Genomic DNA, 17,637 nt, shown 5'->3' on the forward strand with positions numbered 1-17,637 from the left:
TTCCATGAGCTTTCTTGATTAACAACCTCGAGGCAGGGATAGAATTTGCAAATATACACCCTTCTGCATATTTTGTTCTCTTGGACAAGATATCATAACCTCAAGTCCTAAAAGAGGCTGTGACAAAAGGAGAATTGTCAGCACTTTGCAGTTGAAAGTGGGTTTTTTTTTTTTGAAAAGGCAGTAAAGGCTCCAGAATTATTTTTTAATTGTTAAAAATATTTGTTTCCTCAAGTTGAGAAAAGCAGAACAAATTAAAGAGGTTTTCCAGTTCTTTTTTTCCATTCTTCTCTAATGAGAAGAGTTCCTTTTTTCAGTCTTATCTAAAAGTTCCCAGGCTTAATTGCTTGGGATAGGATAACTTGTTAGAAGCAAAATATAACTGTCAACGCAGTGTTTCAAATTCTAGATACAATTTGTGCATTTTAAACTATGATAGTAAGATCATAACCTCACAAATTGTTCCCTCTTTCCTGATAGTATTCATTTACTTGAGAATACTATTTTTTTAATAAAAATAGGATTGACATATGTGCAACTCTAACCATATTCATCTCTATCTCCCCACTGAAGTATAAGTCTGAGTTCAGACCTTGCATGATTCATTAACGATAGTTAATTATCATGTTTTATTTGATTCATTTGTGGGGATTTCCACAGTACACTGAACTATAAACTAAACATATGTTCCACCTTCTACAACACACTAGACTAAAACAGAATTGGCCAGATTGTAGCTCAGCATGTTGAGCAAAACAAGGATATTTGTTTACTATTTGTAGTTAAGCCCATTATGCCAAACACTGCCCATATGTTGTACTTTGAAGAATGCACCAGTTATTAAACATCCTGGAATTACTTCAACAATACAAAAACAGCCAGCAGCTGGAGAACAGGAAGCCAGAGCAATGCAACTGAAATCTTTTACCTTCAATTATCTTCTACAGGTAGTGCTCAATGTATGACCACAATTGAGCCCAAAATTTATGTTGATTAGTGAGAAATTTGTTAAGTGAATTTTGCCCCATTTTACAACTTTTCTTGTCACGTTTGTTAAATGAATCGCTGCAGTTGTTAAATTAGTCACACAGTTCCACATGACCCCAGGATGCTGCGACCGTCATAAATATGAACTAGCTGTCAAGCATCAGAATGTAAGTCATGTGACCATGGTGATGCGGCAATAGTCATAAGTGTGAAAATTGGTCATGTCACTTTTTTCACTGCTGTTGTAACTTTGAATAGTCACTAAATGAATCAAGGACTACCTGTAATTTCATTAGGGCTATCAGATTTAGGCTGCAAAATTCAAGATTACTATTAGGTGTCAGGAAATACTCTTTGTGAGAAAACACTCAGAAAACACTCACTCTTTGCTTTTCTCTAAGCGATCATCCTGATTTCTGCAGCTTGGAAAGTACATCCATATTTTCATTATAGTATTTTCTGACCCAGCAAAGTTATTCATGTGTTATAGCAGCCTGCCCCCATGTGGTATTCTGGAACATAGAATTAAATAGAGGAATGTAAAATAATTGCATTATAATGGGGGTGGCTGAACAGTCAAGGAGCTGCATCCTTAAACCAGGACTTGGGAGTCCATGCCCGGCAGATATTCAGCTGGACTACAACATAGAACATAGAATAACATAGTTGGAAGGGACCTTGGAGGTCTTCTAGTCCAACTCCCTGATCAAGCAGGGGATCCTATGGCATTTCAGACAAATGGCTGTCCAGTCTCTTTTTGAAGGCCTCCAGTGATGGAGCACCCACTTCTGAAGGCAAGTTGTTCCACTGGTTAATTGCTCTCACTTTCTTCAAAAAAGGGGAAGAAAAAAAACAGACCCAGGAAACTACAGACCAATCAACATAACATCAATACCCGGGAACAAGTCCCAGCATCCCCCCCTCACTGGTTCAGTTGCTTGGAAATTATTCACCCATTCAATTAGTTTTCCCACCATTGCCTTAAAAACATTTGGAAGGATTAGGAATCCTTTTACAAAGGAAGGGATCCTTTGTAAAATGTGGGAAGAAATTCCGCTAAAAGGAATTTTATCTGCAATGAGGACTATACAGAATACATTTGGTAGGATTAAATAATTGTAATCCCAATTTTTCACAAAGCATAGATTATTGCAATACTAATCAATAAATCTTTGCTTTTTTATATTTGTGCATTTTGAGGGAAACCATCTGAATAACTTGGGAAACCTTGTGGTTCCTGTATGTTACTCAAATAGCCCTCCTTTTGGTATTACTGCATTCAAAGTTAATCTGAGTCTTTATTTGAAGATAACCAGATGAGGTTGGCTTTTCCAGGGTTTAGATCCTGATAAGCATGAGACCTGTAATTTTTCATTAGGGATGGACTATTATTTTTTAAAAGACCCCAATTATTAAAAATTATTTGGCTGCTAAGTCAGAAATTAACTCTTTTAAAATAATGCTCTTGATACTTATATAGTAACTGGATTTAGTTGCAGCTTTTAAATGTAAATCTAATGAAATATTGAAAATTCTTATGCAACAAATTTGGTTCTATTTCATTCAATGATGCTTGTAAAAAACCTGTTTATTATGGGTTCTGGCCATCTTGTTATTTTTTCTTTCTCAAAAAATACCAAAAAATGCAACAATGAAGCATTACATTAGGTATACCAGAGTTAAAAAGGACCTTGGAGGTCATCTAGTCCAAGGGTGTCAAACTGGTGGCCTGCAGGCCTGATGCATCATGTGCAGGTCACACCCACCCCAGCTCCACGAAGGGGAAAAAGTCATGAAACATCACATGACAGCAATGTGCTGCATAGTTTGACACCCGCAATCTAGCCCAAGCAGGGACCCTACTCCTCTGGGAGGTTTCAAAGTATTTCTAGCAGGACTACCAGATTCTGTAACAGCTTTGTTCCCTATGCCATCCATCCGGCAGACTCGCAAGATTTGTTTCTCTCGTCATGTACATTTATACAGCTGAACTAGACTGTGTTGTTTCTCTGTGTCATATAACATGTGGGTACATACATAACTTTGTATTTTTTTTTTAATTTTATCATGTTCATGTTTTGTATATTGGAGGCAGGGACCTTTTGAGAGATGTATGCAACAAAATTTCATTTTAATGTATGCAGATTAGCATACATTAGAAGTTCCTATTCTATTCCTATTCCATTCCATTCCATTCTTCCATTCCATTCCTTTTCTATTCCTATTCCTATTCCATTCTATTCTATTCTAATTACGTTGATTGTCTCCTTGATTAGTTTCCATCCATTGCTTCTACCATTGGGTAGAAGACATCGAAGTATAGCCAGCTGGACAAACAGGTTTAAAAACAGCTTCTACCCATCGGCTGTCAAGACTCTTAAAACACAATCACAATCACTCCACGCACATACAGAAACGTATTACTAGACTCCGCCTTCCCATTACTTGCATAGGGATTATTCTCTATACTATTTATGTTATTTTGTATTTTGTTATGGATTGCACCAGGGAGGCTAAACCAATTTTGTTGTATGTATTATGTACAATGACAATAAAGGCATACTATGCTATACTATACTATACCATATCATACTATACTATTACTATACTAATTACTATATCTATACCTATACTATTACTATATACTATACTATACACTATACTATACACCAGAGGTCATCAAACTTGGCAGCTTTAAGACTTGTAAGCTTCAATTTCCAGAATTCTCCAGGCAGTATAGCTGGCTGGAGAATTCTGGAAGTTGAAGCCCACAAGTCTTAAAGCAGCAAAGTTTGATAACCTCTGTTATACTATACTATTCTTGTCCTGCCTTCAGGTGCTTTGTAAAAATAGGTTGACTCCCTCTTCTTTGTGGCAGCCCCTCAAATATTGAAAGGCTGCTATCATGTCGCCCCTAGTACTCCTTTTCATTAAACTTAAGACATATCCAGTTCCCTCAACGGTTCTTTCTATGCTTTGGCCTCCAGCCCTCTGACGATCCTTCTGGCTCGTCTCAGAATCTCAACGTCCGTTTTTGTGGCGGGCTGGATTAGGCCCCGCCTCCTCCCTTTCGGATTGGGCGCCTAAACAGCGTAAACCCCGCCCCCTCCGCATCAAGGTGCCGACGTGAGTTTTGGCGCGCTTTCGGAAGAGGCCGTTGTCTTTCTTCTCCGTCTTTGCCGTTCCTGTCGGAGACGCCCGTTGGACTCCCGAGGAGCGAAAGCCCGCCCACCCCCCACGAGGATGCGAAGCCGCGAGGAGGTCGATGCGACGCTGGAGGTCGCTAAACTAAACCCATCGGAACTGCTTCCGACGGTGCAGTGCCTCAGTTTCAGTCCGCGGATCGATGCCGGCGATTACTGTCTTCTGCAACTGGAGCCGGAGTTGTGTCACGAGTTGGAGGCAGGGCGAAGGTACGCGCATGCTCGGCAAGGCCACCCTGGCGGTAGAGCGTGCGGCTGGCTTTTAAAAAAAAAAAAATCTTGCGACTCTACAGCGACCCCTAGCGCCTGGGAGGATCAGCTGACTTAATTCAAGAAGGGAATTGCATTGGCCGCCTCTGCATGCTCCAGATGGGTTAGAGCAGGGGGTCTCCATTGGCAACTTTAAGACTTGTGGACTTCAACTCCCAGCTTTGCTGGCTGAGGAATTCTGGGAGTTGAAGTCCACAAGTCTTAAAGTTGCCAAGTTTGGAAACCCCTGAGTTAGAGTTAGACCAGTGTGGCGCAAATTTGGGGAATTCTGGGAGTTGAAGTCCATGCATTTTAAATTTGCCAAGTTTGAGAAACTCTGTATTAGACTGTCTCAAAGGTGCTTCCCCCCACCCCCCCAAGAGACAACTGGACAACTGGTTTCTCTTTGAAGACGTTTCGCTTCTCATCCAAGAAGCTTCTTCAGTTCTGACTGTAGATTGCAGTTAGAGCTGAAGAAGCTTCTTGGATGAGAAGCGAAACGTCTTCAAAGAAAAACCAGAAAGTCCAGTTGCCTCTTGGGAGAAAAAAAAAGCACATTTGGGACAACCATGACCTGGATGACTGAGAATCTCCATAGACACTGCATTAGACTAAAGTTCAGCCTGTATTTTTTCCTTGACAACATCACTGGAATACCGGGAGGAATTGGACTGTATGTTTTCAGATGTATCAGCCTCCAATCTTTATTTATTGTTACATATTTTTAAACCTTTTGGTCAACACGTTGTAGTTTGAACCTGGCTTATGTGCGTTTGTTTGATCCTGCAGCCTGGTGTTCCGTGGAGAGAAAAATGAACATGCTGTGATATGCAGTAAGGATAAGACTTACGACATGAAAATAGCAGATACTTCCAATATGTTGCTTTTTATTCCTTCCGGTGAAACGCCAGAGCAGCTTCGTGCAGACAAGGCTACCACTAATATACTCCATCCTGAGGTATTGTGTGCCTGAAGATTCTCCAGAGCAAGTTAAGATCTTTGAAAAGTCATTCTCCTCCCTTTTAAAAAATAAATAAATCACATTTAATCCTCTTCCAAAGATGCCCCAAAGGTGCTTTTTCAGGAGGCAACTGGACTTTCTTGTTTTTTCTTTTGAAGACGTTTCACTTCTCATCCAAGAAGCTTCTTCAGCTCTGATAGGATGAGGGGAATGGAAGGATTTATATTCTTCAGGACTACAGGAATGAGAGTGCTACTCAGGTGACCCTGAGGACACAGATAAACCTCCAAGTGCTTCAATGACCCTCTAGAAGGATGCAGATTACCAGCTGTCTGCAAGGAATATAAATCCTTCCATTCTCCACTATCCTTTCAGAGCTGAAGAAGCTTCTTGGATGAGAAGTGAAATGTCTTCAAAAGAAAAAACAAGAAAATCCAGTTGCCTCCTGAAAAAGCACCTTTGGGACAACCATGACCTGGATGACTGAGAATCTCTACAGACCTTTTCCAAAGAGTTCAGATTTGTGGATGTGAGAGAACTCTAGTTTATCCAGTGAATTAAGTAAGAGCATTTTGTGGCCGAGAGATACAATAAATATTTTACTACTTAGACATATAGTATATAGGATAATTATTTAAAATAGGCATATCTATGAGTGGGATCTTGGGTTTGAGGGCATATAACAGCTGATTAAATATGGGACTCAGTTATTTCTTGGAGGACTTACATTATCCTTGGTTTAGCAGGAATGTGATATTTGATAGAATGATGGGCAAATGACTGAACCAGATGAAATAGGCTTTTTTCCTGGTATGGGTCCATGATTCTGTGGTTATAGCAGTTATTTCTCCAAGCAAGTGCAATAAAATAAGTTAAATCTCTCTAAATGCCACTGGTTTAAAATAGTAAAATTATAGCACAGACACAAACATAATTTTTCCCTGCTTGTGGCCATCACACATTTTGGATACACTTAGAAAAAGCAAGGTACAGATTGCTTGTTCTGTTTCTTCTCAATTAATAGACTCTGGCATGCATTGGTATTTAAGACAGTAGCTAAGGAGAAATAAAAGCAAAATTTTGTTTAAAAAATTTGGGTGGGGGAGAGATGTGTTGTACTTTAGATATGGTTGGATTGCTACTCACTATATCCAGGGATAATATGATGTCCAAAATATCTGAAAGGCCACAGTGGCAATTGAATCTTCTTATGTTAAAAGAGCCAGATGAGTTAAATGGAAGTGGAGCAAATATACCCAAAGGGCTGAAGTACTAAAGCAATTTTTCTCAACCATGGCAGCTTGAAGATGTGTGGGCATCAACTCCAGTGTTCTGGCTGGGTAATTCTGGGAGTTGAAGTCCACACATCTTCAAGCTGCTAAAATTGAGAAACACAGTTCACAAAGACAGTCATTTAACATGCCAAACTTAGGGGTGTTATGCTGTGTTCATTCTCTGCTGCTGCTGATTGATGCAGTTATATCTGCAACTGCCAACTTTACAGATTAATCCGGCAGTTCCAATGACAGTTCTTGTTGTAGATTGCAGGCTTCACCAATCATTTTTGGGAACTAAAAAGATGCCGACCTAAATTGAAGAAACTCAAGAAACTTCTATTGGAAAATCCTTATGAAGGTCCAGATTGTGAAAAAGAGAGAATTGACACAAACGCAAAGGTAATAATTATATAAGGTAATGATGGATACATAAATGGATGGAAAAGTTCTCATGTCCCAAAGCAAGATAGAGTTTTTCATAAAGAGACATAAACTCTGTGCAAGAATAAAAATTAAGCAAGGCCGTGAATTGCAATTAGAGAGTACTAACCCATATTAAATTCCCAGGAACATATGTTTGTAATTTCCCCATATGGCCCATTATAAAGAGAGAGAATGTTAGCCATATGTTCATGTATTAATTACCTAAATCTTTCAGCTTGATGTGTAGGGTAAATAAAACTTCCTACTCACAAATATATTCTACTCTGTTACGGGCTGAGATATTCATTATCAATGGAGTAATATTTTTCCTTTAGCAGTTTCCCAAGTGCATAACTTATTACTTACTTTATTTATTAAATTTATATGCTGTCCATCTCACTATTCAAGCGACTCTGGGCAGCTTACAATTTCCCTCCTTCCAAAACAAAGTGAACAAAAATTGACTCCATCTCTTTTGTGCTTTTAAAATCCAATAGGACTAAACATTTTTATCCCCCCCCCTTTTTTTTTTTTTGCATGTTGGTGCTGTTTTAAGTGGCAAAGCGGGTAGCACTTGATTCATCTGTTAAAAGTCCTGAAATAGCCTTCCAGCGCAGGTCTCAGCATATGGCAGAATTTCTGATTCAGTCCTTAACCCAATAAAATTTCAGATTCTTGAGGTAAATGTAGCTTGAAATAAATGTAGGTTTATGAAAGTCTCATTCAGCATCCAACTTTATACTACCTTGTGAAAGCTGTGAAAATAAAATACTCGTAATTAAATACACAAATGCAGTTTTAAACTTTTATTTATAAAGCAATTCCAAGGCACTCCGCATTCAGCATTCAGCCATAAGGAAGACATGTATGTTTTGTTTACTTTCTGTAGTATACAACAGAAGACTTCTTGGATTTGGTCCAAGCAAGTGAGGAAGAAATAATGCATCAACTGAAGGTTTTGAAAGCATGCCAAGTTCAAGGTAGTTATATCTACAACATGGGGCTAGATCCTGTTTTATATGTTTCTTGGAATTCCTTATTTAAACAGAAAATTGCTTACTTCTACTGCAACGGTCCCCAACCTTTGCAGCTTGGCAGCCGGGGGCGGGGGGGTAGGACCGGACCATGTGAACAGAGGGGTGGTGCACCCAAATGTGCACACACAGCTCAACTAGCGTGGGTGACGGGCTGACACAGCTCATGCAGCCCAGTTTGCAAATAGACGCTGCCCGGGGATTGGGGAACCTTGTTCTACTGTGTTTTACTATAATACAGAATATATTTGTGAGCCTTTGAGTCAGTGTAATATAGAATAATGAGTATGTCAGGGTTCCAAGTAACAGACCCAATGCAATCAAACCTCTGAGGCCTAGGTGTTCCTCTGAGGCCTAGGTGTTAGGCCTAGGTGTTCCTAAGTACAGATTTATGAGGCATGTCATATTGGCACATCTGGTGCCATGGTTTTCCCCACCCAAATTAAAAGTCAAAGTTCTTTCCCCCAGTCCACATGTTGTTCTGCCCCAGTACGGACCCCAAAGAACACAGCACATACAAAGTTTGTACAAAACTTAAATTTATTAAAATAACTCAGTCTTTTCCAAACAAAGGCTGTTAATAAACTTCCTTAACAGCCTACAAGAAAACAAAGATAAAGTAATCACAATCTTACTAAGGTTGGCAGAAAGCCCAGAAGCAATTCGCAAAGATCCAGACGCGAAGGAGAATGATCTAAAGTTGTTCCCTACAAATTGCTTCAGTCGGCGTTTCTCCTTAAATCAGCTACAATCCGGACAGGCTGCTGACGGGCCAAAACACATGTTCATCACATGGTCCAATCCGGTCACAGTCCCAAGCCCAGTTGCTTCCAGACCACGCCTCTCCAGCACCTGGTGAGAATGCCCTTGGTTCCCAGGAGAAATAATTTTATGTTGGCTACAAGTCCCCAGCTATCTCTACTGCCCCCCGCCTCCCGTTCCCACAGCTCCAAACAGGATAGCTGTGGCAGCCCTGAAGATGCTCCAAAATGGCTTCAGGGTTGACAGGCTGACCTCCCTTAGGTGAGAAGGACCTCCTGCAAAAGAAGAAAATTGAGGAAAGTTAATCTACTTTATCATCCCCTCCCCCCCCCCAAGGGGTTCCATGGGCTTCTGAGGGTACTTGTCATGAAACTGTTTAGCCAGTCTGTCAGCCTTTACATTCCAACTCTTGACCCACATAGCCTGGGTATCCCTTCCAGTGAACAAGGTATTTGTAAGTGACCCCAATGCAAGCGGGAGTCTAAAATCTTTTTCACTTCATAATGGGTCATAATGGTAAACAGGAGGGGAAGTGATGGGTCCTTGGTTCTCTCTGAGCTTCGTTGTTTTCTTGCAGATGTTTTATTACCCAAACCAGGTGACATCATCAGTGCTAGTGATGATACAGAGCCGAGGTGGCGCAGTGGTTAGAGTGCAGTACTGCAGGCTACTTCAGCTGACTGCCAGATGACTGCAATTTGGCAATCTCACCAGGCTCCAGGTTGACTCAGCCTCCCATCCTTCCGAGGTGGGTAAAATGAGGACCCAAATTGTTGGGGGCAATAGGCTGACTCTGTAAACCGCTTAGAGAGGGCTGTAAAAGCACTATGAAGCGGTATGTATAAGTCTATGTGCTATTGCTATGATGTTACCTAGTTTGGGTAATGAAATGTCTGCAAGAAAACAACCAAGCTCAGAGAGCGCCAAGGACCCCCTCCCCTCCCCTCCAGTTTACTTTTGACACTTTATATTGAACTACATATTGTATGCATATTGAACTGAACTGGATATTCTGCCTAATGTACAGTTATGTAAGTAGGTAACCAGAATGTAGAACATAGCTATGCAGATAGTTGAATTGTACTCTTCAGTGGAGGAGATATTTGTATGTGTATGCGCACGCATGCGTTTGAATCAATTTTGACTCCTGGCAGCTGTCTGAACTAGTCCCTACGGTTTTCTTGGCAAGATTTCTCAGAAGTGGTTTGCCATTGTCTCTTTCCTAGGGCTGAGAGAGAGTCACTGGCACAAGGTCACCCAGCTGCCTTCATGCCTAAAATGGAACTAGAATTCACAGCCTCCTGGTTTCTAGCCTGATGCATTAACCACTACTAGACCAAACTGTCTCTTCTTCAATTGAGTGTGAAGGGAGAAAATAACTAGGCTGGCATCATGACCATTATACAGATAAAAGAGTAGGAAAAAGATCAACAATGGAGTTGAGGTTTTTATAAAGGATTTTATAGAATATACGCTAATGCCCTTCTCTGCTTGCAGGATACTGGAGGATTCTAGACTTTGACTATGAGATGAAACTGTTGAATCACGTGACCCAACTAATATATTCAGAGTCCTGGTTATTCAATAAAGTCCCTTTAAGCATATGTGTTCAAGAACTTGGACCGCTAGAACCCAAGTAAGTTATTTTATTTATGTGTACCTTGTTCTAAAAGAATAAGGCTCACCCCATTGTTGTGAAGTTTCTGTTTCAATTATTATATATTGTTTACAAAATGCCTGGTTTCAGATTTAAAGTCAAAGGAGATAAAAGCTGGATTCATGTGCCAAATCTTTCCTTAATATGGTTTATTTACTAAATTAGGTGCAATTACAAGTTCATAAAATGCACTAAAACAAAAACCATGTTTTACAAGCCATAATGGTTGGATTACACAATGAGCTAAGTTACAGCCAAAAAAGGACATCATGTTTATTGTGTGATGAGTGAATCTAATCTGATATGAATTTAGAATTCATACCAATCTTTTTTTCATGGCAGATAAACTGCACCTTTAATTGAAACAGTTACTAAACAAGGCAATCATTAAGTGAGGCCTACCTAGTATCAGATCAGTTTGGCCTTTACTTGATGGAACCCATTCTTGATGCATTGAGTAGCCTTTCTCAGCAGATGTGATGAATCATTGCTCTTTTGGCTGAGAATTCTGTGAGTTTTAATCCCAAGACTTGTAGTAGTTCGAGAGGGATGCTCTAGGAAAGCAGCCCTCAACCTTTTTGGCACCAGGAACAGGTTCCATGGAGAGAAGTTTTTCTGTGGACCGGAGGGGACGTCGTTTCAGATGCTGACTGCATTCTGCGGATGAGGCTTTGCTTGTTTGTGTGGACCAGTTTCTGGCATGCCGTGGACCAGTGCCGGTCCATGAACCGGAGATTGGGTAACCGAGCTCTAGTGCAATGGTCCACAACTTTTCTGGCTTGGCCTGGTGTGTGTGTGTGTGGGGGGGAAGAGGATAGCTCCTTGTGAGTGGCAGGTGGGCACTAGCATACGCAGCTCCATTTGTGCAACCAGCAGATGGGTGGGTGCACCTGCCACTTGCGTGAAAGGAGCTTTGTGCGTGAGTGCCAGTGGCTGCTGCTCGCACAAGGGGAGCTTCACGCACAAGTGCAAGACGGCTACCGCTCATGCGAGGGAAGCTTTGCTTGCGAGGGGAGCTACACGCATGTGCTCACCTGCCACCTGCACAGCCTGTTATGAACAGACTGCTCCTGGGGGTTGGGGACCCCTGCTCTAGTGAAATGGAGGGAAAACAGTTGTCAAGTTACCTTTGATGCAAGGGAGTGCATTAGTCTTCAACATTCCTTACAAACAACTTCTAAATGGTATTATATAAGTGCAGTTAAATATTTATCATGCATTCAAAGAAAATGTGGTAATAAATAATGTAAGGATAACCCTGGCTGACTACCAGTAGTTCTAAATCAAATTCTGTAGAGAACTGGCTTTATTATACTTTATACTGAAATTAGGCACACTTCTATTTCAGAGAAATGATAGAACACATTCTGGAAAGTTATGGGAAAAAATACACGGATGAAGGTAGGTTGCCTTCATAACTGCTTATTTTTAATAATGAAGATGATACGCCTGGTTTGAATATTCATTAGATCATAACGGCAGGATAAAATTGAACGAATGAATACAGATTCAATTGAATTAATTCTGGTGATCTTGCCGAATGCAATATTATTTGGAGGTTGATGGAAGTTTTTTTTAAAAGATATGTTTAAGTGCATGGATCATCTTCCTTAATTATTTATGATTTTTTAATGCTCCTTCCCAGGTGAGGCTTACTTTGAAATGAATGAAGAGAAGGTGTGTAGAGCAATTGCACAAATGCTCTTACAAAATGCTGTTAAATTCAACCTCTCGGAATTTCAAGAAGTGTGGCAGCAGAGTGTCCCTGAAGGCATGACAACTCGGCTGGATCAGTTAAAGGTAATGTGATATGAGAAGTGCCACTTCCATAAATGTGCTCAATCTGGAGCGTAAATTTGAAAATCCACAAGGAATCCCTATCAGGTTAGGACTTCTGGGGAGGAAAATCCCAGTCACGTTTCCCTTAAAGCTGACTGGATGCTCTCAAGTCATTTGCATCTTTTAGCCTAAAGTACATTGTGAGGTTGATGTAAGGCTAAAACTTTAAGAAAGTTCTCTCATTAAAAGAAAGAACAATACATAAACATAGAAACATGTGCATTTTTAAATGTTTATTAAGTTAATATTTTGGACTGTTGCCTTCTGGCAGAAGATACAGAACAATTAAAACTCGGACCGCACGTTTTCTGAATAGTTTTTATCCCAGAGCTATAATTGCACTCAACAATGAACTAAAGGGCCACCATCAGTGAGCTGTTGGACAGCATTACTTGGTCTGTTGTATGGACGTTTGGATGGTTTAGGGGCGGGGAATTTGTGGTGGGTGGGGGTGTGTTTGGGGATTGTTATGTGTGTTGGACCTGGTCTTTGGGTGCTGAGTGAATTTCGTCGTATGGTTATACTGTGTCTACACGTACAATGCCAATAAAGTTGTTGTTGTTATTACTATTATTACTACTACTATTATTTTAAACCCCCAATAAACGTTTCCTGGACATATTCCAATTTTGATTTTATTTATTCAAGGGGTTGGCTCTTGTGGATAGATCCTCTAGACCAGAGATTATTTTCCTGCTGAATGTTGAAGATTTACCGGAAGATGATAATGAAAGATTTAAACGCTTGTTCTCCATTCGGGAGAAGTGGACAGAAGCTGATATAGCTCCATATATAGGGTAAGTAGTATAACAGCAATCCTACAGCAGTTCAAAAGCCATTTTATGTTTTCTGAATTTGGCAGCTACTCAAACACATCTAATTCTTGCTTTTGTTCACTATTAGAACTGAGGTATTTTTAGCCCATTGCAAGTATCTTTCTGTTAACCAATGGCTTCCTCATTTCCTTTTGTATTCTTTCTTGCAATCATTGCACATTATTTCCAATTTTCCTCTAAATCAAGATTGTATGCTACTGCAAGTTGACACTGTGTACAGGTAGTCCTCGACTTAAAACAGTTCATTTAGTGACTGTTCAAAGTTACAATGGCATTGAAAAAAACTGACTTATGACCATTTTTCACACTTACGACCTTTGTAGCATTCCCCATGATCATGTGATCAAAATTCAGATGCTTGGCAAATGGTTCATAATAATAATAATAATAATAATTTTATTTCTATACTGCCCTTCTCCCGAAGGACTCAGGGCGGTGTACAGCCAATTTAAAAACACAAGACACAACAATGATTAAAAATTAAAATAATTAAATAGATTTGGCCGGTTTAAAACCCCAAAAATTTAAAATACCCCAATTATTATTATGACAGTTGCTGTGTCCCAAGATTATGTGATCACCTTTTGGAACCTTTTGACCAGCAAAATCAATGGGGAAACCAGATTCACTTAACAACCATGTTACCAACTTATCAACTGCAGTGATTCACTTAACAGCTGTGGCAAGAAAGGTCGTAAAATGGGGCAAAATTCACTTAACAACATAAATTTTGGGCTCTATTGTCATAATTTGAGGATTACCTGTATTGAAATGTAGGAAGGGAACACCACCAAGACAGTGTCAAAACCTCATCAACTCATGAAGGGGAAAACCCAGACATAAGGAAATGACCTTCCCAAAATAGAACACATAGATATCAGAGTCAGATAGAATTAAAAAGGAAATCCCAGGAAACGATACACAAAGACTCTAGACAAGATCAGGAAAGAAACTATTAACAGCAGAATAAAACAAAAGGTATGGCAGGGGATTAACCAAGGAAAAGATTTAATCAATAACCCAAAGCAATATGATAAGAGTCAAACCGGGGGTAAGGGCTTACCAAATAATAACATGATCATCTTAAGGGAGGAAGCAAATAATGAATCAGGAGAAAACAAAAGAATACCAAATCAGATAACACAAATACCACCTAGTCTGAAGTAGGAAACGATCAGAATAAGAAAAACAGAGCACACACACAAAGGAAACATAGACAAAAGTAACAATAGAAAACAAAGGATACCCTTTGATCAAAAGGGTATAAGAATGCATGCTTACCTGGTAAAGATGTCAGCTCACCCAGGAACGCTGGTCTGTGCAGTCGCTCGATCTGACTTCCTGAAAAATAAAGAAAACTTGCTTTCACGCAGCTTGCTTCTCTCGCGGTTTTGCGCGGCGCCAGAACGCTCTCCCAGCCGGGAAATTCGAATCCTCGGGGTAGGGGAAGACAAGCCTTTCCCCCAATCCAACAGAAATACAGTGTGTTATTGATGATTTTGTAATTTGCCGTAGAATATTGAAATTGTTAAAATGGTTTTGGAAATTACATTTTAAAAAACCCTTCTATTTTACAGGGATTTATGCTCAGAGAAGCAAACGATTGGTACACTTCTAACGAAATACGCTCGTTCTTCAATGCAGAATGGAGTCAAAGTTTATAATTCAAGAAGACCCGTTTCATAAGAATTATTTCAACTAAATAGGGGTTGAAAATATTCTAAAGACTCTCAACTGGTAGATCATTTTTTTGTGGTTTTGCCACATAGTTTAAGGCCCACAATTTTCTGTGTGGCACCTAATAATATTAGGAGTTCTTGAGAGTTCTTTACTGTTGAAACTGATATTTCTAGAAAAAATGTAAATAGCAATATGACTATTTCATTCAACTCCTTTCTGTATTTTGTTTAAATTAAATCTGTATTAAAATTTTAAAAATTGTATAAGTTAAATCACATTCTAAAGAAGATCAGTTTAAGATAGATAAAGGATGGTTTTCTTTAATCTTTCCTTTATATTAATTAACCTTTCAACATTTTCTTGGAAGAACTAAATTAGTCTATCTGGACGCTATTTTGTTTATAGTTTACAGAATTTCCAGACACTCCAGCTGATATTCTGATATTTATAGTTCAACATAGTTGGAGCATATCTTTGCCTTTGCTTTATTTCCTTTTGTGAAATCAAATTTTATAATGTGAGCTTTTTGTTTTTTGTTTGCTTTTCTTTCTGAAGAGTCTTACTCTTAAGCAAATTAGATAAAATGATAAATAAACCTGAGTCAGTGATAATAATTGCTACCTGAAATCATCAGATTTGTAGGTAGTGTTCTACTGAATATTAGTTGCTTGGATACATGTTGCCTTGCCTGTGAACATTTTGGAGGTTATCTGGCTGTTAACTTTGGAATCAATGTACTGAATTTGTCTTTACCATAAATCAGAGCTGAACTGAAAATACACATGAACAAGACTGCTTCTCTTTGATAACAAAGGGACAATGAATTCCCTGACTCTAGGATGTCTGCTGTGGGTTTCCAATTTCTTGGTAAATAAAACCAAAATATTATTAAAAGTTTAAAGAAAAAAAAAAAGCACCTTTGGGACGACCATGACTTGAAGGACTGAGAATCTCCATAGACATTCAGAAGCAACCTGAGCGTTTTGTTACAGATGCCTAAAATGAAATAAACAACATTCCCCGCCGTCAAAAGTACGCGCCAAATAATTCCCCGCCAACGCTGAGTGCGATTGGTTTCGCCCAGCCAATCGCGAACCACGGCAGCCTTTTTCCCCCTACCAATGGGCTCCCTAGCTCGGGGCGCATGCGCTCTTGCCTTCCTTTGAAACAGTTTCACTACTGCGCATGGGTCATTCCCTTCGGTTTCCCTTTCTTCCCTTCTCGCTTAATCTTGAGCGACTGTGATTCCGGAACTGAAAGCAAGAGGGCGATAACTGCAGAGAAGGTCTATTAGAACCAGAGTTTGACCTTTGCCCCGGGGTGAAAGGTCAAAAGTCGCAGGGAATATGGCGCCCAATGTCTAACGAAAGGAAGGTGCCGATCGGCCGTGGGGCTTAAGCGGCTTAAGGAGAGCCGCCAAGCATCGCTCATCTCCGTGGAGTTACGTACCTGGAGACCTCTCTCGCCGGCCGGCTGCTCGAGAGGAAACGTCCCTCCGGCTTTCTCCTGGAGGGTTAAACGCCGCTGCTTTCAGAAGTCGCCTGTGGTTTCCCGGAATACCGCTCGCTTTTCTCAGTGCTTCTCATTACGGACCGCCGTTTCCTCTCCGAACAAGCTTCCTTGTCTGTCGGAGACCACCGCCGCCTCTCCTTCTCCGGTGCAGTTGGAGCCCCATTTCGTTGGATTCCTTTTTTCCCCCCACCAGCCTAACTTGCTGTGAATTGAAATCTCCAAACTTGCTTTGAATTCCTCAGGAAAGTGTCCTGGAGACCTTAAGAAATACGCCTTTTGAGAAGACTTGGCAGCTGGACATTACTTTTACTTAAGTCAGATGCTCCCTTGGTGATCAATTCCAAATGGTTGCTAAAGATGAAAAGATTATAATAGAAAGTCTCCACACAATAAGTCTGGAAATATTGTAAGATTACCTGGAAGTGATTCCGACCGGATCTGAAGTTGGAACATAAATTCAGCTATGAGGATTACTTTAGTGTCCTTTTCTCCAGATGTGAACAGCGCTAACAATTCAGCCTAGAAATATTTGGTGATACGATACAACTTGCTGTTATAAAGAGGAATCTGAGAAGCCTCTTCACTGCATAACTAAATGGCTGTCGAAAACGTTTTAACAGTTTGATTTGGATGCTAAAAGCTACTACTTATAAGATGAATCTTTTAAATACAACAATATAAATCTGCCATTCTGTAACTACAAGAGAAAGCTTTTTTAAGAAGAAATGGTTCCTTGCTTTGTAACATATAATTACATCACATTATAATCTTGAATATGAGGTGTAAATATCCAAGTCTTAGGAATCAGTGTTACTAAGTTTCTGATTTAAAAAAATGTTTAAATAACTCCTTAAGTTGATCATACATATTTTTTACATTTATTTTTTTATTTTTAAATGGGTGATGGTGCCTCTGGATGTTTCTTCGGGTTGTTTTGAGATTTACTGCCAAAAATGCTTTCTTACAAAAATCTTGTCCAAAAAAGAAAGAATTGAAAGTACTTTTGTAAAGACTGCTAAAGAAGATGATGATATGTGTTTGATTTTCACCAAAATTTAGTGCTTCTCTTCATCATGAACAGAAAGAAAGGAGACAAAGGATTTGAGAGCCCAAGACCTTATAAATTATAAGTATACTTAACTATAGTTTCTTTTTTAAAGTATCATGAAGTATCATTGATTTGTCCAAAATATACTTATTTGTTGAAGGCTGGTATA

General features: G+C 39.7%; 2 protein-coding genes across 2 annotated transcripts in view; both read left to right on the forward strand.

The window, feature by feature from the left end:
• The first annotated feature begins 4,227 nt into the window (after positions 1 to 4,227).
• On the forward strand, positions 4,228 to 14,914 carry DSCC1 (DNA replication and sister chromatid cohesion 1). Its single transcript, XM_070942038.1, has 9 exons — positions 4,228 to 4,400; positions 5,229 to 5,397; positions 6,942 to 7,076; positions 7,990 to 8,080; positions 10,394 to 10,532; positions 11,902 to 11,954; positions 12,199 to 12,353; positions 13,041 to 13,189; positions 14,806 to 14,914. The coding sequence occupies exons 1-9, from the start codon at positions 4,231 to 4,233 to the stop codon at positions 14,912 to 14,914; spliced, it is 1,170 nt and encodes a 389-aa protein (XP_070798139.1). The 5' UTR covers positions 4,228 to 4,230.
• Positions 14,915 to 17,455: 2,541 nt separating this feature from the next.
• Positions 17,456 to 17,637, forward strand: part of TAF2 (TATA-box binding protein associated factor 2) — a 66,213-nt gene continuing 66,031 nt past the window's right edge. The window contains exon 1 of the mRNA XM_070940361.1: positions 17,456 to 17,546. Within this exon, the coding sequence (XP_070796462.1) occupies positions 17,494 to 17,546 (53 nt within the window). The 5' untranslated portion in view covers positions 17,456 to 17,493. The remainder of the gene's footprint in view (positions 17,547 to 17,637) is intronic.

Source organism: Pituophis catenifer, unplaced genomic scaffold, assembly GCF_029215685.1.
Source record: "Pituophis catenifer annectens isolate HBS135680 unplaced genomic scaffold, rPitCat1.0.hap2 SCAF_3, whole genome shotgun sequence".
In the NCBI taxonomy this organism is placed as follows: domain Eukaryota; kingdom Metazoa; phylum Chordata; class Lepidosauria; order Squamata; family Colubridae; genus Pituophis; species Pituophis catenifer.

Excerpts from the sequence above, each read along its gene's own strand:
- DSCC1 (XM_070942038.1), top strand. The coding sequence starts at position 4,231 with ATGCGAAGCCGCGAGGAGGTCGATGCGACGCTGGAGGTCGCTAAACTA. Across the intron at positions 4,401-5,228 it reads GAGTTGGAGGCAGGGCGAAG|CCTGGTGTTCCGTGGAGAGA; the intron begins GTACGCGCATGC and ends TTGATCCTGCAG. Across the intron at positions 8,081-10,393 it reads GAAAGCATGCCAAGTTCAAG|GATACTGGAGGATTCTAGAC; the intron begins GTAGTTATATCT and ends CTCTGCTTGCAG.